Source organism: Staurois parvus, unplaced genomic scaffold (genome assembly GCF_062004578.1).
Source record: "Staurois parvus isolate SC_StPar_1 unplaced genomic scaffold, SC_StPar_1.0 ptg000233l, whole genome shotgun sequence".
Lineage (NCBI taxonomy): Eukaryota > Metazoa > Chordata > Amphibia > Anura > Ranidae > Staurois > Staurois parvus.
Genome location: NW_028318029.1, coordinates 4,016,877 through 4,041,481, shown reverse-complemented (window position 1 = coordinate 4,041,481; position 24,605 = coordinate 4,016,877). Strand labels below are relative to the sequence as shown.

Below are 24,605 nucleotides of genomic sequence, written 5' to 3'. Positions count from 1 at the left end.
TTCTAATTCTCGGGTAAGAAGTAGTATTTGTTGCCATCGTTTTCTATTCCTGGATGAGGCCATGGAGATAAGGCGGCCATGTAGGACTGCCTTATGGGCTACCCATAGTGTGGCTGAAGATATATCAGAAGTAGAGTTAGACTGAAAGTATTCCCGGATAGATGTAACCACCTCTTGGCGAGAGTCAATATCAGTAAGCATAGAGTCATTAAGTCTCCAAGAGAAGGGGGTAGGTGCCAATCCTATAAACGTGATAGATAAAGCCATAATATCGTGATCCAACCAGGGGCTCAGGTGAATGCAAGCTGTCCTAGAATTCGCTAATAAAATAGGGGTACAATAGATATAGTCTAATCTGGCATAAGAGTCATGGGGGTGAGAATAAAATGAATAATCTCTGGCTCCCGTATTGTGCGCTCTGCAGGCGTCCACTAACTGGAGGGCATCTAGTTTCTTAGTAAGGGATTTTGGGAAAGCCTGGGAAGATTGCGAGGAGGAACTCCGGTCCAAAAGAGGGTTTGCTACCAGGTTAAAATCCCCACCCACCAATAGATGGGGGGACAAGAACCTATCTAGAACATCAAAAAATTTTGAAAAAAAGGAAGCTTGTGCCGAATTCGGTGCATAGATATTAGCAATAGTATGTTCTCGACCTAAAAGGGTGCCTTTAAGAATGATAAACCTACTGTCCATATCACGATATACGTGTTGGACCTCAAAGGGAATGAATTATGTAGAAAGATAGCTACTCTACTCTTGGAGGAATGTAAAGTATAATACCCCTGCCTACAGGATTTATGGAAATATGTTGGGTGTTTTGCGGCTGCAAAATGTGTTTCCTGTAATAAAATAATTTTAGCCCCTAATCGCTTATATTGAAGAAAGGATGTTCTGCGCTTGTTTGGTGAGTTGAAACCCTGGACATTATACAAAATACATTGACATCTCCCAGAATTATTTGGCTAGGCATAAGGACCCGTGAGTCCACATCAGACAGATTTACAGGCAGTAGTACCAGCATAGGGGACATCCAGACCCCAATATGGGGGTCGTGACATCCACAAACCGGCACAAAACCAACATCATGCACTAATGCTTTGAAAAGAGAGAAGATAAAAAATAATAGAAGTGAAGCTTTAGCTCCTATAATTAAAAAGCGTGCGTCTGTTCTTTGTAAATTAAGTCCAGAATTTCCAATATTTCTTGTCACGCTTTTAAAGCGCAAAGGTAAGTTTCTTAATTTGTTGGATTGTGGTTATCCTGGCTAGCCAATGTGATCTGGTTGGGGGGAGGGTTACTCTTACAAAATGCTGGGATACATGCCTTAGCAGCAATTAAGAGATGTCTTAAAAGTGCATTTTTGTATTTTTTAATAGACAAGGGGTAATATGTAAACAGCTGCTGTAATCTCTCCAAGAGACACACCCGGATTATTTTGAGATTTGGCTACCATTGTCCAAACGTTTCTGTTTCGGGCATTCCCAAAATATGTCAGAGTGCCCTCAGACAGTAGGCATTTGATACTTGTGGGAACTTCCACTGCAGCACTGCCAGCATTCTGTACCATCTAGTAAATTATATGCTCCTCTCTGATACCTACTTGCCAAGGATGCCTTGTGAGCAAAAAGACCCTGTCTTTCTGGGCTCCAGAAAGGTCTGTTTTTCAACAGAGCAACCTGTCCTGCAGATGTTGCAGTTAGAGGGTTGAGACAAACTATTTACCACTGATAAGGGTGCTTAGAATGGTCATTCTTTATTTAAAGTGGAATTTTACACACCAATAAGTTCTCCGAAGTAACATTCATCTCATATAATGTTCCTTAATCTCCCTGCATCCCTTCATAAGCTGTGTAATGTAAATTATTTGTGCTGTAATCTTTACCTGTGCGCATGTGCAGTCGAAACAGTAATTTTGGCATGAGAGATGTCGAATTATACAGCTGGGTCTCGCATTTCACTATGCTCTTGGGGGAACTGGTATTGCAATAACACAACTACAATCTTCTCTGCATCATGATCCAAGTGGTCAGTAGTAATCCAAACTGTAAATAGTAGTCCTAGCTCTGTCACTGAGTAAAGTGAACTTGCACCCTCTCAACCCTGCACTGCAGTGCCTGTTCCCTGTAAATTGTCTCCTTCTCCAGGCTTCCCTGAATAGTTTTGAGCAGTAAAAAGCAAGTTGTGACATCCTGCATTATGGCCTCTATTGTTGTTTATTTTTAGAGCACAGGGTGCTCACCATTTTCCCATGCTTGTGTATTGAAGGTCCCCTTGTCTTGCCTTTTAGTGAGAGATAGAAGCAACTCTGTCGTCTGCACAGAAGAATTTGCAGGACCAGTTCAGTGTGTTGATTGCAGGGTTTATCAGCGTACCTAGGATTTCTGAAAGCTGGTCTGGGGCTCCCTGCTATTTCACCATGCCAAGCAGAGAGAGTCTGCTACTAATTTAGCACTGCTGTGCATAAGATTGTTTAAAATCTGACCAGATTATGAGGAGAGTATTGAGTGCAGTCTTTCTCTGCAAGACAGTGATAGCAGATGACAGCGAGGAGCTGGAGATTAGCTTTCATAATAGAGGGTGGTGCTCTAATAGAGGTCTGCAATGTGTGGCTCAGCCAATATATAATATGGTCTACAGGGTGCGGATGCCCCTCCCTCTTAGCAAAGTCCAGGAGGACTGATGTATTAATACATATTGTCTTTATAACTTCTCCTCTATGCTCGCTGAAATCTGTTCAGCTGGTATGTCAAAAAGAGCTGGGCATAAAGTGTATATGTGTAAGGTGGAGGGATTTCTTTAGGCAATATCAAAGCTGCTAATAAAAGATATTGTACATGTGCTGGAATTAGAAATTACCTAATTATGGGCAGTTGAATCTACAAGGAAGAGGGGCAGCCAGAAATAGTAAAAATGGCAGAGCTTTATTGAAAAGGGGAAGGAGCCTAGTTTTTATTTTTGTCTACAAAAAATAGATTCCATATTAATTATTAGTTTGTACTTTTTCATATATTTTTTTTATAATTAAGATTTTTTTTTTTTTTGTGGTCACAGCTCCACTTTAAGTAAAAACTTTATCTGAAAAGGATAAAAAAACACTTTCTGCAACTGCTTAAAAAGGGATAGCTGGAATTTCGCTTCAAATTTGTTAGTGAATTTAAATCTGCTAGCACAGTGGTCGGCAAGCCGCAGCTCGCGAGCCACATGCGGCTATTTACACCCTTTAATGCGGCTCTTGTGTGCCGGGCGCCCGCTCCCCTCCCTCCTCTCGGGCGGCAGGGACTCTGCAGCGTGATCCAAAAAAAAACCAGCCAGGGCAGCGCGCTCAAATGCAATGATTGGCCAGTCTCGCTGCCACTCACATCCTGATAGCCAGTGATTGGCTGTCAGGATGTGTGTAGGCGGGGCAGCGTGACGAACATGAGAGGAGCTAGGCTCCTCTCACAGTCCGCCCTGAAGACCGGAACGGCGCGGGAGCACGGCGAGAGGAACGTGCGGAGCAAAGGTAAGTGAATTGACACTGGGGACTTGGCTTACTACTTGGGGGGGGGGGGGGGGGGAATAGTACTGTGGGGGATGAAATACTATATGGGGGATGAATTACTATATGGGGGATTAATTACTATATGGGGGATGAATTAATATGGGGAATGAATTACTATAGGGGGGGTGAATTACTATGGGGGATGAATTACTATGGGGGATGAATTACTATAAAAACTTATTGAAACTAAAAACAGTGTACCATCCTATGTATTTTCAGTTTTAAAAATGTGGCTCTCAAAATAAATTTCAATCGTGGTTTTGGCGAGATTTGGCTCAGTTGAAAAAAAAGGTTGCCCACCACTGTGCTAGCACAACTGACGCTACTCTCCTCCAGACTAACAGTGCTGCCATCCAGAAGTCTCTGTTGCGGTTTCATCCAGAGTAGGGGCATTCTGTTACTGGAGGCTTTACTGCCCATATCACCAGCTGACATGGAAAAAGACCTAAAAGAAATGAATGCAGCCACCACATCTAATTATTGGTAATCTGCAATATATTACATTTTTGATTTTAAGTTTAATATTGCTTTAAACAAGGCATTTAGAAGAAGCTAACAAAGAGCACAAATGAAGCCTGAATTCTTGGCAGTTGAGAAAATTAACTGGTTTCTGATTATTTCTGAGGTACAGCAGTAGATGCCCTCTTTGTAACAAAGGTGCGGGGCAGACTCTGTTATGATCAGCAGGGGATCTGTTGCTCAGAGCAGGCATATGACAGGTCTGTGCCTTGTTTATGCAGAGCATACACAGACTGAGCCTGCTCTGCTGTATGGACCAGTAGGTGTAAAAGCTGTCCATTTACACCCAACTGCCCAGATGAAGGGGGACAGATCTCCTAGCAAAACGGATCAGATCGGTAGTAGGAGAGTGTAAATGGACACAAGTCTGTTTACACCTGCCGTTTCATAGGGGTGAATAGAGGGTCTGATCAAGTCCACCTAAAAAAACTGACAGGCAGATCTGATCAGATCCTTCGTGTGAAAGAGGCCTTAAAGGTGGCAGGCAACAGGCAAGTGTTAGAAAAGAAAGTCCTATAATTATAAACATAATGCTCTTTGCAGATTTGCAGTAAACTTTTTGATCAGGGTCAATGTCCAAAAAACATTCTATAGATGCATAGTTTTCTTGAGATGCTACATATGTTTTTCAGGAACTTTCCGGGTATTTTTGGAAATCAACAGCAACATTACTTAGAAGTAATTAAGAGAATGCTTGTCCAGTGTATGCAAGACCAGACTCACCCCCAGGTATTTATTGTTATGCAAAAGATTTTAAAAATTCACTGTTTTGTAGGTTAAGTGAACGAATTGTAATTGGTTTGCTATGTTCTAAAGACTAGATTGTTATTACCAGACATAAGAGCCTAATGATTGAAACATAACACTAATCTACAAAATGAAAGCAATTCAAATACCTTTTTAGAGTCCGCTTTGTGTTGACTATACCACATCCAGTCTTCCTTTGGGTGGGGTGGAGACTGTTAGTGATGATTGGCAGCTTTTGGCAATATCACTGGTTCCAAGAGCTTGTTTTTTTTCTGTATGAAAATTTGTCACTTTAGCTGTTCAGGGCTTGGTGAGAGCATGCCAGTCTTACAGAACTGCAGGTGTGCTTTACAGCATAAGTAACGACAGAAAAGGCTGTCATTAGGTCAGGTAGATAGATGCAGTCAGTGAGAAAATCTCACCGATGGGTGCATAAACCACAACAATCTGTCAGATTTTAACTGTTCCTCATTCTGACCAAGGCAAACATGTTTTGAAGTTGGGATATATATATATGATAATATAAGCTTACATATGCCAATTGTATATCCAGATGCTGTTAGATCATACCTATATTTACTTTCACTTGTATATGGCCAGCCTGAATAAGCCCTATCAGAATACAAACATGTGAGTTACTATTGCTATCTCGGAATTTAAAGGCCCAAGCTCTGGGAGAGAGATTGTGTTCACTTGCACTGGCTGCATGTCTGGCGTCATATTTGCTAGGTTTCTGTATAACCTTGACCATTCTGCTTTTCTTATGGCGCTATAAATACACAAGGTGGTGGAGCAATAGTCTGTACACCTAGGTGGCAGTACAAATTTTTCTAAAGGCTTGTTAGAATAAAAGTGCTTGATGCACACTGTATACATGTTATAAATGGTGTGGGTCTCATTTTTTTTTTCTACTTTTTTGTAGATAAGAACACAGTCTGCCAGGGCGGCTGCTGCATTTGTTCTGGCCAATGAACACAATGTTCCCTTACTGAAGCATTTTGCAGATTTATTACCAGGTATCCTTCAGGTGAGATCCAGGGATCACTGTTTTCAGCTCAAACATTAAACTTGTGTTAGACATATATTTGAATGTGTAAACTTTTCCTACACAGAACTTTAATTGGCAGTTATTTTTTTAGGCCTCCAAAACAAAAATGTGTTATTGTATCTCACTAGTTCTTAAATATTGTCTGTATTAGTTTTTTTTCCAGGCTTTTGTCTCTATTGCCATCCAGGTTGGACTTCAAATGTGTCTTTGTTCATCTCCATTACATAGGGGTTAATGGGATTGGTAGTTCACGCATCAGATTTTTTTTTCCTGTCCAACTCAAAGAAAAGATGAGGATGCTGTATTTCTGGCAAGATTACAAGTATATTTTAATATGTATAGTACAGGACACAGGCAACCTTCTCAAACACCATAGCTTCATATGTTTAGGTCAGGGTTCTGCAACTTTTAAGACATAAAGAGCCATTTGGACCCGTTTCCGAAGGGGAAAAAAAGACTGGGAGCCGCAAAACCATTGCAACATTTAAAACAAATCCGACACTGCATATATTGTTTCTTACCTTAATGCTATATACAGGATCGTGCAGTTAGCTTCATCCCCCCCATAGTAATTCATCCCCCATAGTAATTCATCCCCCCTATAGTAATTCATCCCCCCTATAGTAATTCATCCCCCTATAGTAATTCATCCCCCTATAGTAATTCATCCCCCCTATAGTAATTCATCCCCCATATAGTAATTCATCCCCCATATAGTACTTCATCACCCATATAGTACTTCATCACCCATATAGTACTTCATCCCCCATATAGTACTTCATCCCCCATATAGTACTTCATCCCCCATATAGTAATTCATCCCCCATATAGTAATTCATCCCCCCTATAGTAATTCATCCCCCCTATAGTAATTCATCCCCCCTATAGTAATTCATCCTCCATATAGTAATTCATCCTCCATATAGTAATTCATCCTCCATATAGTAATTCATCCTCCATATAGTAATTCATCCTCCATATAGTAATTCATCCCCCATAGTAATTCATCCCCCATATAGTAATTCATCCCCCTATAGTACTTCATCCCCCCTATAGTAATTCATCCCCCATATAGTAATACATCCCCCATATAGTAATACATCCCCCATATAGTAATTCATCCCCCATATAGTAATTCATCCCCCCCATAGTAATTCATCCCCCCCATAGTAATTCATCCCCCCCATAGTAATTCATCCCCCATATTGTCTCAATTCACTTACCTTTGCTCCGCGCGTTCCTCTCGCTGTGTTCCCGCGCTGTGTTCCGGTCTTCAGGGCGGACTGTGAGAGGAGTTCGTCACGCTGCCCCGCCTACATCCTGGCTGCCCCGCCTACATCCTGACAGCTAATGTTCCACGCTCCGCGGGCCGGATTAAAAGAGTCCTGACTTTTGAGGCGGCCGCCCGAGAGGAGGGAGGGGAGCGGGCGCCCGGCACACAGAAGAGCCGCATGTGGCTTGCGATCCGCGGCTTGCCGACCACTGAAACCCTATTGCCTGTCACCTGGTGGGCAGTGTGCTCCGGAGCCGCAGCAAAGATGAAAAAGAGCCGCGGGTTGCCGACACCCGGTTTAGGTGATCAAACACTGGCAAGTGTTTGTGTACATGCCCCCTTGGCATTCCTCCTCTATAATCTTAACCCACTCTTTTTTTTTTTTTTCTTTTTTTTTTGCTAGTGTCTGTAGGTCGAGGGCCTATTCTGCCATCTAGAGAAACCAGCTTCACTACTTTTTTTATATTCTTACATTACACAGAAGCAGTGTATCCAGATTGGTGTAACATCCGTAAAGCCTTGGGAGCCATTCCCGGAGCCCACAGTGTGGGAACAGTCTATAATGGTGCATTTGGCATTTGATCCTGCATGGGGAATTAGTTGAAGGACAGTTACCAATGTACTTCTTCTGTACACTCTTAGCCCATCTCCCACACTCCACTTGAAGTATCCCACAGGGGAATGCCAGCCACTTGTAGCTATGGCAGAGACCAGGCAAAAGGGAGAAAACTCTAAATAGCAGGTGAACAATTGCTTTGCTGAAGGTCCGTACTACACTCTGCCTCAATGACAATGCGTCCCTTGCAGTTGTAGCAGGAGCTGATTTTAACACCAGATTCAGCATCCTATTCTAGTTCTATTTCAGGCACGCAAGTGGTCTATTTTAACTAAAGTAGAAATTTCTGCATCTGTTAGTTTTCTACAGCAGACTATTTTTTACCCTTTTATGGGATTTAAAAGACATATACAGTGGATATAAAAAGTCTACAAACGCCTGTTAAAATGTCAGGTTTATGTGATGTAAAAAAATGAGAGTGTGGTTGCATAAGTGGGCACATGCACACCCTCTTTTAACTGGGGATGGAGCTGTGTTCAGAATGAAGCAATCACATTTCAAAATCATGTTAATTAGGAGGCAGTACACACCTGCCATTTAAAGTGCCTCTGATTAACTCCAGATAGAGTTCAGCTGTTCTAGTAGCTTTTTCCTGACTTTTTCTTAGTTGCATCCTACAGTAAAAGCCATGGTCTGGAGAGAGCTTCCAAAGCATCAGAGGGATATCATTGTTAAAAGGTATCAGTCAGGAGAAGGGTACAAAGAAGACAGTCATCACCAAGTGGAGAAAATATGGCGCAACAGTGACATTACCAAGAATTGGACGACCCTCCAAAATTGATGAGAAGAAAATTGGTCTGGAAGGCTGCCAAGAGGCCTACAGCAACATTACAGGAGCTGCAGGAATATCTGGCAAGTACTGGCTGTGTGGTACATGTGACAACAATATCCCATATTCTTCATATGTCTGGGCTAGAGTGGCAAGACGGAAGCCTTTTCTTATGCAGAAAAACATCCAAGCCTGGCTAAATTTTGCAAAAACACATCTGAAGTCTCCCAAAAGCATGTGGGAAAATGTGTTCTGGTCTGATGAAACCAAGGTTGAACTTTCTGGCCATAATTCCAAAAGATATGTTTGGTGCAAAAACAACACTGCACATCACCAAAACAACACCATACCCACAGTGAAGCATGGTGGTGGCAGCATCATGCTTTGGGGCTGTTTTTCTTTCAGCTGGATCTGGGGCCTTAGTCAAGATAGAGGGAATTATGAACAGTTCCAAATACCAGTGACTATTGGCACAAAACCTTCAGGCTTCTGCTAGAAAGCTGAACATGAAGAGGAACTTCATCTTTCAGCATGACAACAACCAAAGCATACAGCCAAATCAACAAAGGAATGGCTTCACCAGAAGAGGATTAAAGTTTTGGAATGGCCCAGACCTGAATCTGATAGAAAATCTGTGGGGGGATCTGAAGAGGGCTGTGCTCAGGAGATGCCCTGGCAATCTGAAAGATTTGGAGTGTTTTTGCAAGGAAGAGTGGGCAAATATTTCCAAGTCAAGATGTGCCATGCTGATAGACTCATACCCAAAAAGACTGTGTGCTGTAATATCAAAAGGTGCTTCAACAAAGTATTTAAGGGTGTGCACACTTATGCAACCATATTATTTTAGTCTTATTTTTACTTCCCTCCACCTAAAAGATTTCTGTTTGTGTAGACTTTTTATATCCACTGTATCATAACAAATCGAAAGTAATTTTTTTAATGTACAGAAAAGATGATTATATACTGTAAATATACTTTTTTGATTTGTTATGATATATATGCCTTTAAAATCCCATCAAGGGGTAAAAAATAGTCTGCTGTAATTAAATATAGGGACGTGGTATCTTTTGAGTATACCTGCAATTTTACATTAAATTGTTTGTTTTCTGGACAAATTATGGCCTTCAGTCAGCCATCTTTGTCCAATGCTCAAAAACTCCCTGCCTCCTTTTTTTTTTTTTGGACCCTGAATTGCTGACCCTGGGGGATACTGAATCAGAGGGTGATGAAGATGATGCTGAGGCAGTGTTGGTGGAAGCTGAAGATTTTTCTCTCATATGTCACTGTTGAAGAGGCAGCTTCCATTAATACACTGAACAGATCATTGCTTCTGTCATCAGAAGTCTTGGGTTTGTACTTGTGGATCCTCTGTCTACATATCGCTATGCACGCCAGTGTGAGTAATTTTAGCACTGGAGCTCCTAAACTGATAGCCTGTAGGGGCTTCTCAAGCGTCCCCTATGGAAAATATAGGATACTAAAGTTTCTCACCATTTCATAGATGCACTTGATTTTATGGTTTCACATGTTGCATATCTATTTACTCAGCACAACCTTCTTTTACTAAAAAATTGTGTAATTTATTGCATTTGTTTGCCTTAAAGTATTTAGTTAAGTTTGTGTTTCCTAGACCTATGCGCTAATATCGTGGAACATAAATTGGAGCTACCAACATTTTATTCTCTAGGGTGCCCTTTCAGAAAATATAGCCTTCAGGGCATAAAATTTTTTTTTTTTTGTATGCAAAAAACCCAAATACAACTCTGGCAGCAAAAAGGGTTAATGTTAGCCTCCTTCAAGGCAGTACCCTTAACCTAATTTCATTTAATTCAAGGGGATTGGTCTCTTCATACAGATGTGTTCAATCTGAAGTGCCAAAAATGGAGGACTCTGTATATAGACATCCTAGCCTCCATATTTCACAAACTACCTGTGTTTGTATCCAGAACAAGTAATCTAGCTCTGGCCTTGAATGCTCCAGTTATCTTTTGGTCTTGGTTTAGGCTAGCTTATGCCTTCCATCCACTAATTTGCCTGTTTCACAAAACAGAGCAAGAGACAGTGATTTTTCTGGAACCAAATTGACCCAAATTAACCTGGCACACAGACATATTCAGACTTCTTGCAGAATACCCCTGGCCTCTTCCCAGGAGACTGGATCTGTCTCAAGGCCCACTATATGCAGAGGTATCTTCTCTTCCTATAGAACTGCTCCCAGCTTGCAGACACTACCAGCCCTCTTGGCTGCTCTGAAGGTGCTTAAGCCTTTATCCTTGTCCTGGGAGACAACGTGTCCTTTCAAAGCTTGCTACAAATGGCAGTTTCTTCCCTTGTGAATCCCTGAGTGTGCTGATGTACTCACTCTGTCCTCCTTGCTCCCATTCCTTCATCCTGTTCATACCATGGTGCTAAATGGATCCTCTGAGCCAGCTCATGCTCAGCTTGCAGGCCAACTAGGCCCTCCCAGGCCCACCGACCACCTCCTCAGAACTCAATCTTCCACCCATCTCCTCTGCTAGCCTGACTCTCCCGTATTTATGGGTTGGCCTCACCACTCTACCAGGGCCTCCAGACGTTGGATTGGTTAGACTCCCATAAACATGCAGCTTTAGGTCTCCAACCTTCCATCCACTGGCTTCTGGACGCATCCGTGGTCCTCCAGAACCAGGTGGAGGCTATAGTCCCAACCTGTTAAGCCATCCAGCTCGACCTGCATTAACCCGACCCAGTTACAGACAGCCCTGCGCTCTCTAGTCCTCTCTGATATCTGCCCATGCTTTCACATAGAGGGCTTGCTAGCCTCCTTGTGATAGTAATAGTTAAATGAGGGGAAAAAGTAAAATTGAGAAAAATCTAATGAAAAAGATAATGTGCATACATACAAGTGCAAACCTATGTAGGTCTTGCAAGTAATTGTAAACAGTGATTACGTCCCTTGTGCTGTGAATGTCAGAGTGGGCAATAATTCTAAGGCTATAATTCATGGTTCTCTCTAAACTGATAACCTGTAAAAGCTTTTAAAGTGTCATCTATGGAACATTTTTGGTACTGTAGTTCATGGATGCAACAGTTTTGAGTCTTGACTTGTTTGGCATCTACTCGGTGCAGATGCATATTTTACCAAAAAATGTGATATTTGATTTTTGTCATGTTTCTTGTGCATAACTGTTAGTGTATTTTGTCCTGGGCAACATAAAGATGTAATTACATAGTTAGGCTGAAAAAAGACAAGCCCATCCAGTTCAACCATTAAAAAAAAAAATGTTATCCTATACCAACAGTTGATCCAGAGGAACACAAAAAAAAACCCAGCAAAGCATGATCCAATTTGCTCCTGCAGGTAAAAAAAATGCCTTTGTGATCCCCCGAGAGGCAATCGGATATTCCCTGGATCAACTTTACCTATAAATGTTAGTATCCAGTTATATTCTATCTATCCAAGAAAAAATCCAGGCCTTTTTAAAGCAATCCACTGAGCTGGCCAGAACCAACTCTTGAGGGGAGTCTATTCCACATTTTCAGAGCTGTGAAGAAACCTTTCTGTGTTTGGAGATTACATTTCTTTTCCTCCAGACATAGAGTGCCCCCTTGTCCTCTGTGATGACCTCAGGGTGAATAGCTCTACACCGAGTTCACTATATGAACCACTGATGTATTTATACATGTTGATCATATCCCCCTTAATCCCCTCTTCTCGAGAGAATGAATTCTGTTCCTCTAATCTTTCCTCATAGCTGAGCTCCTCCATGCCTCTTAATTTGGTTGTCCTCTGTACTTTCTCCAGTTCCCCAATGTTCTTTTTGTGAATTGGTGCCCAAAACTGAACTGCATGTTCCAGATAAGGTCTTACCAATGATTTGTACAGGGGTAATATGATATCTCTCTCTGGAGTCTATACCTCTTTTAACCGCTTCCATACAGGGCACTTTTACCCCCTTCCTGCCCAGGCCAATTTTCAGGTTTCAATGCTGTCACACTTTGAATGACAATTGCGCAGTCATGTACTGTACTCAACACTGTACTCAAACTAAAATTTTATCATTTTCTTCACACAACTAGAGCTTTCTTTTGTTGGTATTTAATCACCTCTGGGGTGTTTTTTTTTTTTTGTTTTGTTTTGTTTTTTTTGTTTTTTGTTTTGCTAAATTAACAAAAAATAAAATAAAAATACATTTTTCTTTGTTTCTGTTAAAAATGTTTGCAAATGAATATTTGTTCTTCATACATTTAGGCCAAGATGTATTCTGCTACATTTCTTTGGTGAAAATAACCCAAATCAGTATTATTTAGTCTGTAGGAAAGTTATAGAGCTCAAAAACTATGGGATATATCTGAAAATTGATCGTTCCTGAAGTCTAGCTATCCTTTGTCGTATCCGACCCTTGGCGATTGCATGGACCGTCACTCGAAAGCGACTTTTTCCATGAATTCTTTTAGCAATATTTTACAGGGTAGGTTGCCAGGTCTTTCTCCAACTCCTACCATGCTGGAAAACCTGCGTGGCCAGGGATGAAACTAGGACAATTTAGACAGGAGCCAATTCACCTACCAGCATGTTTTTGGAGTGTGGGAGGAAACCAGAGTACCTGGAGGAAACCCACGCGAACACTGGAAGAACATGCATACTCCATGCAGGAGGCGCCATGGTTGGGAATTGAACCCATGACCCAATTGCTGCAAGGCAGAAGTGCTAAACACTAAGCCACTGTGCTGCCCTCATTCCTGAAGTATTGACAGCCAATCTATTTTCTTGAGGTCCGAGAATGTCAGAACAGTACAGATATCCCCCAAATGACCCCTTTTTGTAAAGTGGACAGTCCAAAAAACTCGCCATGCCTGTTATGAAATACGTTGAAGTTGTAATTTTTTTGTCATTTTTCAGAAAAAGCAGAAATGAAAAATGATTTTCACTTTTTTTTTTTTTTTTTACATACTGTCACCTGTGCAGTACAGCGTCGTCCTATAACTGGCATGGCGGTGATCAGGGACACTGACTGGTGACAGTACAAAAAAAATTGATTATTTTTTTTATTTTTAATTTTTCTCTTAAGATTTTTTTTTTCATATTACACTATGACCAAAGTAGTACAATGTTACCATAGTAACATTGTACTACTTTGGGGAAGTGATCAGTGTGTATATATATATATTTTTTTTTACACAATTTGCTTATAGCAAAGAATTACTTTGCTATAAGCAAGCATTTACCTGAATTAAATCAATTCATTCAGGGTTTTTTTTTTTTTGTGATTAGCTGTGATTTGGCCACGGCTAATCACATGACACAGCTGGGCTGTGATTGGCCCAGCTTGTGCATGTGATTGCTGTGACCATTCACAGTTAGACACACTTGTATATAATGGATGGCATGAAAGGAAGCCATTCATTGTATATAACTGTCCTGTGACCTGCTGTGATTGGTAACAGCAGGTCACATGGTACTGGCAATGGGGTCGGTACATAGATCTGTCATCGGCCGTTTCCGAGGTACGCGGCCGGGGACAGATCTCGCCACAGCGAGGCCCTGCAGGCATGCGCAATGTGCGTTCCGGAAGGGATGCCATATGGCGGGTGTCGGCAACCCGCGGCTCTTTTTCACCTTTCCTGCGGCTCCGGAGCACACTGCCCACCAGGTGACAGGCAATAGGGTCGGCAAGCCGCGGCTCTTTTAATGCAGATCTTCTGTGTGCCGGGCGCCCGCTGGCAAACATTGGCTGTCAGGTTGTAGGCGGGGCAGCCCGGATGTAGGCGGGGCAGCGTGACGAACTCCTCACCTCTCACAGTCCGCCCTGAAGACCAGAACGGCGCGGGAACCCAGCGAGAGGAACGCGCGGAGCAAAGGTAAGTGAATTCACACAATATGGGGAATGAATTACTATAGGGGGGATGAATTACTATAGGGGGGATGAATTACTATAGGGGGGATGAATTACTATAGGGGGGATGAATTACTATAGGGGGGATGAATTACTACGGGGGATGAATTACTACGGGGGATGAATTACTATATGGGGGATGAATTACTATGGGGGATGAATTACTATGGGGGATGAATTACTATGAGGGATGAATTACTATGAGGGATGAATTACTATGGGGGATGAATTACTATATGGGGGATGAATTACTATATGGGGGATGAATTACTATATGGGGGATGAATTACCATGGGGGATGAATTACCATGGGGGATGAATTACTATATGGGGGATGAATTACTATATGGGGGATGAATTACCATGGGGGATGAATTACCATGGGGGATGAATTACTATATGGGGGATGAATTACTATGGGGGATGAATTACTATGGGGGATGAATTACTATAGGGGGGATGAATTACTATAGGGGGGATGAATTACTATAGGGGGGATGAATTACTATAGGGGGGATGAATTACTATATGGGGGATGAATTACTATATGGGGGATGTATTTTCAGTTTTAAAAATGTTTCTCTCAAAATAAATTTCAATCGTGGTTTTGGCGAGATTTGGCTCAGTCGAAAAAAAAGGTTGCCCACCACTGACCTAAGGCTATGATTGTGATTATGACGATACACTGTGGCCCTGATTAACCCTTTGCTTACTGGGCCCTTAAACCCCCTTCATGACCAGAGCGTTTTTTGCAATATATGCAGTGTCGGATTTGTTTTAAATGTTGCAATGGTTTTGCGGCTCCCAGTCTTTTTTTCCCTCTCGGAAACGGGTCCAAGTGGCTCTTTATGTCTTAAAGGTTGCAGACCCCTGCCATATGGCGTCCACCCGGAGGGACGAGCTGTTTACCCAGCCGCCATTGGACTATAGGCTGGGCGGCAACTAGTTAATACAAGAGAAGATTTTGCTCACTGTAGAAACCGCAGCTTGGCATTGCATGCCATTATTAAGCTGGTGCTCTACCAGAACTCCCAGATCCTTCTCCACCATTGATTCCCCCAGTTGTACTCCCTCTAGTATGTATGATGCATGCATATTCTTAGCCCCCAAGTGCATAACCTTACATTTATCAACATTTAACCTCATTTGCCACATAGTTGCCCAATTAAACAGTGCATTGAGGTCGGCTTGTAAATTGGAGACATCCTGTAAGACATCCTGCACGGTTTGGTGTTGTCTACAAAGACTGAAATGGGATTTTTTAATCCCAGATTAATGTGATGACCACTTCTTTTATTCTGCAGGTTTCTTTTTTCTGAAAATGCATAATGTTTGGGGTTCTAAATCTCATTACTAAGTAATTTCTAGCAAAAGATAGCAGATTTTAACATGCGTGTGAAAAATTTTAAAATTGCCCTGGATGCAAAGTGGTTAAACATTGAGTTTGAATAGTCAATATATTTAAAAATTTGAGCTAAAGGCTCATGTCTTACAGGTTTAGCAGGCAAATATTTTACAGAATATAACAGATCAAAACAATTTAATGTCATGTTTATTTGTAGAACCTGTTTTATTTAAACATAACTTTGACTGCAAAACATTCCTTGATTTAAAAAATGCAGCGCTTTGATGTAATTGTATCTGCTGGCATTTGATTTTTTTTTTCCAGTACTCCTAATATTTTCAAACATTTTTTTTTTAGGCTGTGAATGAGTCGTGTTATCATAATGATGATTCTGTTCTGAAGTCCCTTGTGGAAATTGCTGATACAGTTCCCAAATATTTGAGACCCCACCTGGAAGCGACTTTGCAGCTGAGCTTGAAGGTAGTAATATATCTATGCAATTTTATTACTTAAAAATACATGAGAACATTATGTAATGCTATATATATATATATTTTTTTTTTTTTTCAGCTTTGTGCTGACACAAACTTAAGCAACATGCAAAGACAGCTTGCACTTGAGGTTATTGTCACCCTCTCAGAGACGGCTGCTGCCATGTTGAGGAAGCATACAAGTATTGTTGCTCAAGCAAGTAAGTTGATCTTAAATGTTGTCTGTGTTTTAAGCTTTGCTTATGGAATTGTTTTTATGTGCTTTTGTCTAGTCTTGGTGTTTCGTTAATGAAAAATTTTGCTTTTAGTACCCCAAATGTTAGCAATGATGGTAGACTTAGAAGAAGATGAAGAATGGTCAAATGCTGATGAGTTGGAGGATGATGATTTTGACAGGTATTTACCTATATAGCATGCAAATTGTACTTTTAGTTCCAAAACTTTGGTGTTTGAGAGAGAGAGATGTGTTTATATTCCCAAATGTAGAATGTCTTGTGTGGAACAATACAAAGGTTTGACAGTATAGAAAAAAAACTAAACTGTTCAACATCTCATGTTAAAAACTGGCTTATATTTTATACATTTACAAATGTCAGGGACATCTTAACTGTGTGACATATAGCAGTGAATAAAGTTTAACCACTTTAGCTCCAGGATATTTTACCTGCTTCATGACCAGACCATTTTTTGCTCTTCAGCATTGCGCTACTTTAACTGGTAATTGCACAGTAATGCAACGCTGTACCCAAACAAAATTTCATATCATTTTTCACACAAGTAGATCTTTCTTTTGGTGGTATTTGATCACCACTGGGTATTCTATTTTTTGCAATATAAACGTAATAAGACCAAAAATGTAACAAATTTTTTACTTTGTCACAAAACCTATCCAATTAAAAACAAATTTCATACATTGTGGACAAAATGTATTCTGCTTCATGTCTGATTTAAAAAAAAAAAAAAAAAACCCAGTTAGTGTAAATTAGTTTACGTGAAAGTTATACTGCCTACAAACTATGGTGTATATACTGGACATTTTTTAACTACTAATGGGGGTGATCAGTGACTTATACTGGGACTGTGATAATGCGGCGAGCAATTGGACATTGACGCTGGGGGAACTGCCACTTACATCACCAGTGAAATCATTTCAGCCGTGGAAGGTTTCCCCTCTTCATGACTAGGCCATTTTTTGCTATTAGAAACTGTTGTTTTAATTGCCTGGCCATGCAGCGCTGTACCCAAATTAAATTTAGGTCCTTTTTTTTTTTTTTTCACACACAAATAGAGCTTTCTTTTGGTGGTATTTGATCACCAATGGGTTTTTAATTATTTAGGACATAAATGAAAAGACTACATTTTTTACTTAAAATCCAATAAACTCAAATCTCGTCACAAAATTTAGGCCAAAATATATTCTGCTACATGTCTTTTGGTTAAAAAAAAAAAATCCCAATGTGTATATTCGTTAACCCCTTGACGCCGACTGTAAGAAAATATGCGGCCTCTCGGCGGCTGGGCCTTGACTCTGAGCGACCGCATATTTGCGTACCATTTGAAAACACATATGTGCTGAGTGCGTGCCCTGCACCAGGTATCCTCCTGGTTTAGCCACTCAAAGTCCAGTGATGTACCAGTTCGTTGCTGGTCCTTGTTGGACATTTATGTAACGGCAGAAAACTTGGGCATATGATGTCTGTGAACCAATATGACAGCATGTCATTATTTTTTGTAATGCCCATGTCAAGGGTTAGACCCACAAGATTTAAATTGGTAAACCATGATAGGTTTCCATGCAAATTCCCTGGCAAGAGCTGAATTTGGGTGGGTGGTGCTGTATTGTGCATATAAATTGCTTTGGCCCACAATCATTGATACAAATCTTCCTTGAAAAACAGCTTGCTAAACACTAGTGTAGGTAGCAAACGAGGCTGATTCTGCTAACACTGCGTTTTTGGGGACACTATGCTAAGGAGGCAATAGTATATTTTTGTTTGTCATCAATATATTGATCCGTGCAAACACTATAGTAATGGCAGTGATTAGTGACCTATAGCGTAAGAGCAATTAGCGTGCGGGCAATGTAACACTAGCTTGCCCTGCCTGACAGGGTAGCTTACAGACCCTGATGCTATCTGATGTTGCTAGCGGCAGTAATAAAGTGATCAGTGAAACATTCTATATACTGACACTGTACTAATGGCACTGGTTGGGTGACGGTGATCAAAGGGTTAATAGGGGCAATCTAAGTGTTAAATGTGCTAATCTAATGTATGTAATGTGTAGAATGTAGTGCTTTTACTTAGTGTAGTCTCTTCTCTTCCTGGGGGGGGGGGTGCGTGTGCTCATGCCCGAAAATAGAAAGCGACGCAAGGGTACATCGCTTTGCCCAGAGGCGCCGCTTGCCCACGCCTCACAGGTGGGTGGTTGGCAAGTAGTTAGAAAAAAAGAAAAAACCCTTTCGTAAAAGTAGTTCAGTGTTACCATAGTAACATTGTACTACTCTGGGGGGTTATTGGGGAATTTTTTTTTTTTTTTTTGCTTTGCAGGAGCAATAAAGATAATTGCTCTCACAATGTTTGCTTTGAACTGTCATGAATGGGTTAAGTTCATGACGTTCAAAATACTAGTGATCTGTGGTTGGCTACAGATGATCACATGGTACAGGGTGCAGTGATTGGCCCATGTGAGAGCTGTGGGACAATGACAGCTCACTAGGAAGGGAAGCGCAGCGGTTTATGAATCAGATTGATTCATAACAGCTTTGCTGACATCGTGATCATGCGATCACATGACCATCGGATCCCCTATGGAAAGTGATTATATGTGATTATATGGTGATCAGTGATAATACTATACACGGTCACTGTACTAATGACACTGGCAGGGAAGCATTTAGTATCTAGGGCAATCAAAGGGTTAAATATGTGCCTAACTATGTGTAATGGTGGCAAAATTCTGTTTTGCTCTGTATATTTCCTTGCCCATATGCACTGTTCCCCTTTTTGCTATTTTTAAATGTTTCCTTTTTTGTTTTATATTGTATGTAAAATGTATTTTAATATGCATATATGGCTTTTTTGCTCTTTTTTGAATTAAACAATTTTAATTTTTTTTATTTGGCTTCTAGCAATGCTGTGGCTGGTGAAAGTGCCTTGGACAGAATGGCTTGTGGTTTGGGTGGAAAGATTGTCCTCCCCATGATTAAGGAACATATCATGCAAATGCTACAAAACGGTGAGTTATTTCATAATTTGTGCTAAATATGGTATATTTAGTAAACTGTATGTTACTAAATGTTAATTCTGATTAGACAAGCTAATTCTGTTTCTGATTACTTTGTTTTCAGCCTTTTGTAAGCCATTGAAGCGGGGGTCATTAGGAGAATGTTGTGAATGGTCTTTGTGGAAAATGGGATATTTAAAAGTTGGTGTAGCCACATTCTTTAATTGTACAATTTCCTGTATCCCTTTTACTGCAACCGACATGTCACATGTCAGGGGGGAGGGGGATCGGCTTGGTTAGTTTGCATGTTTGCTACAGGAAATGGGGTGCATGTATACATTTAACAAGCTGTCTGCTTTAAAATGGATCCTTTCTATGGATCTCCATTATATTGTCCATTGGTTTCTATTTGACCAAGTCATTCCACCGAAGAAAGAACAAAGTCAAGAAGTTCAAGCTTTAATATTCATGATTGTTCCAGATTTCGGTGTCTTGATTTTTACTGAATCCAGAAACTGTTGAATAACTTTTTTTTTTTTCAGTAGAGGCAGTTCAGGTATCTGAGATGGTAGTAATGAGCCCATGCCCTATACCTTGCTCTTTTTTTTAGGTTTTAAGGTTTTGTTCGGGTGGTTTTCCTTCCTCCAAGCCAATTGGATCATGGGTTCCTCTCCTCTTCATATTTAATGCTTTTTTCACAACTATTTTAGTTTTGTATAACTCATCGTATGTAGTGATAATTAAGCTCCCTTCCATTTGTAACACACTAAGCTGGAGAGCATTGGTTTCTATTTACATAAATGTGTGGAACAGTGGCTTACTATTTCAAACTATTTTTCTACAGCTAACTGGAAGTACAGGCATGCTGGTCTTATGGCATTATCAGCCATTGGAGAGGGTTGTCACCAGCAAATGGAGAGCATCCTTAATGAGATGGTCAACTTTGTGTTACTTTTTCTTCAAGACCCTGTAAGTATTATATTTTGTCTAGTTAATACAGTGGCAGTTTGTGTCTGGTACAGTTTCATTAGATGGATGTGTTTATCCAGAGCTTGACAAATTTGCTTTGAATCTAGGAGCCAGCTGAAAGTTAGGAGCCATATAATTTTTTTTGTTTTTTTTTTAGAATAGCGCGGGTTGTCCGTGCCCGGGGCAAAGCAACTTTTGGGCGATAAGCTTCACAGATTTGCATAACAGATGTGTTCCTATTGAGGTGGTTCACACACATGCGATCCACATGCATTGTGCCATTAAGAAAAGGGTCTTGTGCGAGTTTGTAGCTGTGCATTCCAGACTCGCAGTTGATAGAGTAGTGGCATGTGGATATAAGTGTTTACATAGGATTGCTATTGACATAGGATTGTTTTTACCTTGAAGTGTATAGGAGGCAACTTTGCATTGAAGTGTATGGGAGGCAGTGTGTGAACCCAGGCACGAGGACTCAATTTCTAGTCGACCTGGTGCCTGGGATTTGTCAAACCTATGTTTTAGCAAGCATCTTAATAATTTTACCGGGTATCAAGGTTATGTAGAAAATCAGAATTTTTTTTTTTTTTTTTCAGCATCCAAGAGTGCGGTATGCTGCATGTAATGCTATTGGGCAGATGGCTACAGACTTTGCACCCGCCTTTCAGAAGAAGTTTCATGAAAAGGTACGAGCAAACCTATGTCTACTGTCGTGTGCATACATTCTGCAAATATATTAGCTTGATGGCTAAGTAAATTCTGTGCTTTTCTTTCTATGATAATTGTAGTTAGGCTGTGCACAGTAATATCAATTAAAAAGGTGAGACAAACCTCAGCATGTTAGGCTTTCATCTAACCAATGATTGCACAACAGTAATCATCAGAAGTATTTGGAAGTGTAAGTTCACCTTTTCAGAAAAAGTGAACTAACATCCTCACCTAACACCACCAAACCATGGCCCCCACTGCATTTACCACTGTGGATGGTTAGCTTTTTCGCTGGCCATGCATTTGCTGCAGCGTTTCAGGTATTTGAAAGCCATGGTCCTCTCTGTTGGATCAGAAATATTGGTCACATGCTGGCACATGACCTTTGACCAAATAAATTGCTCTGATCTGTCCTAGTATCCCTAAGGAAGAAAAAGAAGCCATGGCTTTCAAATACCAAGACCCTGCACAGGCTTTGCAGTCAGTGAAAGCTAATCATCAATGGAGGTAAGTGTGGTGAGGAGCATGTAGGGTGCTCACCTTTTTTTGGAGAGGGAAAGGTGAACTTGCACTAAGATGAACAGTCATACACATTCATAAAAGTCAATTTTGCCATGTATCCAGTTACAATTAATTTACTGCTCAAGCTGTTTTTCTTTTCTAAAGGTGATTGCAAGCCTGCTTCAGACTATGGAAGACCAAGCCAATCCACGTGTCCAAGCCCATGCAGCTGCTGCCCTTATTAACTTTACTGAAGATTGTCCAAAGTCATTACTTGTTCCTTACCTAGATAATCTGGTTAAACACTTGCATTCCATTATGGTCGTCAAATTGCAGGAGGTATGGTTTGCCTGTTGATAAGTTGGTTGTATATTTCTAACACAGGTTTATGTTGAAAGCCAAATCAAACTGTGGTGCCTGATGCTTCTGGCATAATCTGCAAGTATGCCCCCCTCCAGCAATACTCTGATGGTGTTATCTTTCCTAGTTTTCCATGTTTTGACATCTTCAGCTATATTGATTGGCAGGGTTATGATCTAACTCCATTGCATGTGTACAGGTGTTAATCTATCCTGGTACCAAAGGCATGCTGAGACTGGTACTCTCAGCTGTGCATTTGTGATTCAGGGAAAATTCAAGAGACATATTGCTGGTGGGCAGAAAAGCAAATTTTAACATAAACTAAAGAAAGTACCTTATTTTTTGCTCCGTAAGATGCACCTAGGTTTTAGAGGAGGAAAACAAGAAAAAAAAAATATTCTGAACCAATGGACTGCAGACACAGTACAGGAGATGACCAGAGACTGCAGACCTTTGGGGAGCGGAAGCGGGGGGAGCAGGTACCCAAATTTGACAGGTACCTGCTCCCACTTCTTTGGAGTTGTCCTCCCCCCCTGTCTTCTGGGACACGGGACAGGTCCCAGAAGTCTGCCGGACCATTCAAAAAGTGCAGCGCTTCTTGCTCATGCGCAGTGGGCACCCGGCTGTGAAGCTGCAAGCTGTCACACCTGGGTTCCCACACTAAAAATGCCGGCGCCAGAGAGAAGACGATTAGGAAACCGCTGTACCGAGGAACAGGTAGGACCGAGGAGCAGGTTCTGCTGCACAGAAGAGCCAAGCGGCCGGCCCAGTATTCTATCGCGGTGGGAATACCAGGCCGGCCATTCCATATTCACTTCATAAGATGCATAGACATTTTCCCCCAATTTGGGTGGTAAAAAATGCGTCTTATGGAGTGAAAAATATGGTAGGTTCCCGAATAACCTTCATGGGATCTCCTTTAGAAGATTAGAAACTGGTAAGTAAATCTGTAGAGCAACCCAGTATAACCCCTTCCAATCCCATCATGCTCCAGTTTTTTTGCTAGTGTCCTAAGAGAATGGACCTTCTCTTTTCTGGGTGAAGTAAATCATTTCTTTTGACATCTTTTATTTATTTTCTGTATTTGCCCTCTATTCAAGACCTTTAAAAAAAAATTTTGCTAGACTTTCTCAAGTTATTTAACAGACCATGAAAATATTGTTGCCTAAATAGAATACATTAAATGTTTCATTGTATTCATAATTTTTTTGTTTCAGCTAATTCAAAAGGGAACAAAGCTGGTTTTGGAACAAGTTGTGACTTCAATAGCCTCTGTGGCTGACACTGCAGAAGAAAAGTTTGTCCCCTATTATGATTTGTTTATGCCGTCCTTGAAACACATTGTGGAAAATGCAGTTCAGAAAGAGCTTCGGCTTCTTAGGGGGAAGACTATTGAGTGCATCAGTCTTATTGGGCTGGCTGTAGGTAAAGAAAAGGTGGGTGTTCTATGTTGTGGTGTTTGTTTGTTTTGTTTTGTTTTTTTGTTTCAAAACTACAACTCTAGCTGATAGATGTTGTTCATGGCACCTTAAACCCAAGAAGATGATCTTTTGGTGTTAAGTACATCCTGCTTCATTTTGTTAGCACAGACATGTGCAAGTGTTCTTCAATGTACCTCTTATTCTTTTAGTTTATGCAAGATGCATCGGATGTAATGCAGCTTCTGCTAAAAACTCAGACTGACTTCAGCGAATTGGAAGATGATGATCCTCAGGTGTGTTCACAAAATATAAATACAAATCTCATTTCATTATGTTTGGCAACACGTAATCCTTGTGTGCTTATTCACACAGGCTTATTGTAAAATGTATTTAAATTTGAGTCTGTGGGATGTGCTTTACTTATAACTTTGTCTTTCAAGATTTCATACATGATCTCTGCTTGGGCACGCATGTGTAAGATTCTTGGGAAGGAGTTTCAGCAATACCTCCCTGTGGTCATGGGTCCTCTTATGAAAACTGCATCAATTAAACCAGAGGTTGCTCTCCTTGACAGTGAGTTGCATTTACTTAGGATTCTGTTAGCCTCTTTAATCATTGGGTGCTTTGTAGAGGAGTATTTTGACTTTTAAAAAGCTGGGCATACAGTGGGGCAAAAAAGTATTTAGTCAGCCACCAATTGTGCAAGTTCTCCCACTTAAAAAGATGAGAGAGGCCTATAATTGGCATCATAGGTAGACCTCAACTATGAGAGACAAAATGAGAAAAAAAAATCCAGACAATCACATTGGCTGATTTTGGAAGAATTTACTTGCAAATTATGGTGGAAAATAAGTATTTGGTCACCTACAAACAAGCAAGATTTCTGGCTCACAGACCTGTACCTTCTTCAAGAGGCTCCTCTGTCCTGCACTCATTACCTGTATCAATGGCACCTGTTTGAACTTGTTATCAGTATAAAAGACACCTGTCCACAACCTCAAACAGTCACATTCCAAACTCCACTATGGTGAAGACCAAAGAGCTGTCAAAGGACACCAGAAACAAAATTGTAGACCTGCACCAGGATGGGAAGACTGAATCTGCAATAGGCAAGCAGCTTGGTGTGAACAAATCAACTGTGGGAGCAATAATTAGAAAATGGAAGACATACAAGACCACTGATAATCTCCCTCGATCTG

General features: G+C 40.8%; 1 protein-coding gene across 1 annotated transcript in view; it reads left to right on the top strand.

Annotated features, from left to right (window-relative positions):
• The window catches only part of IPO5 (importin 5), a 97,948-nt gene that overhangs the window by 24,985 nt on the left and 48,358 nt on the right, over positions 1-24,605 (top strand). Inside the window, exons 5-16 of the mRNA XM_089679977.1 lie at positions 4,693-4,789; positions 5,730-5,834; positions 16,092-16,214; positions 16,305-16,425; positions 16,534-16,621; positions 19,356-19,462; positions 20,295-20,419; positions 21,013-21,102; positions 21,791-21,964; positions 23,203-23,421; positions 23,616-23,699; positions 23,847-23,979. Coding sequence (XP_089536103.1) covers positions 4,693-4,789; positions 5,730-5,834; positions 16,092-16,214; positions 16,305-16,425; positions 16,534-16,621; positions 19,356-19,462; positions 20,295-20,419; positions 21,013-21,102; positions 21,791-21,964; positions 23,203-23,421; positions 23,616-23,699; positions 23,847-23,979 — 1,466 coding nt within the window. The remainder of the gene's footprint in view (positions 1-4,692; positions 4,790-5,729; positions 5,835-16,091; positions 16,215-16,304; positions 16,426-16,533; positions 16,622-19,355; positions 19,463-20,294; positions 20,420-21,012; positions 21,103-21,790; positions 21,965-23,202; positions 23,422-23,615; positions 23,700-23,846; positions 23,980-24,605) is intronic.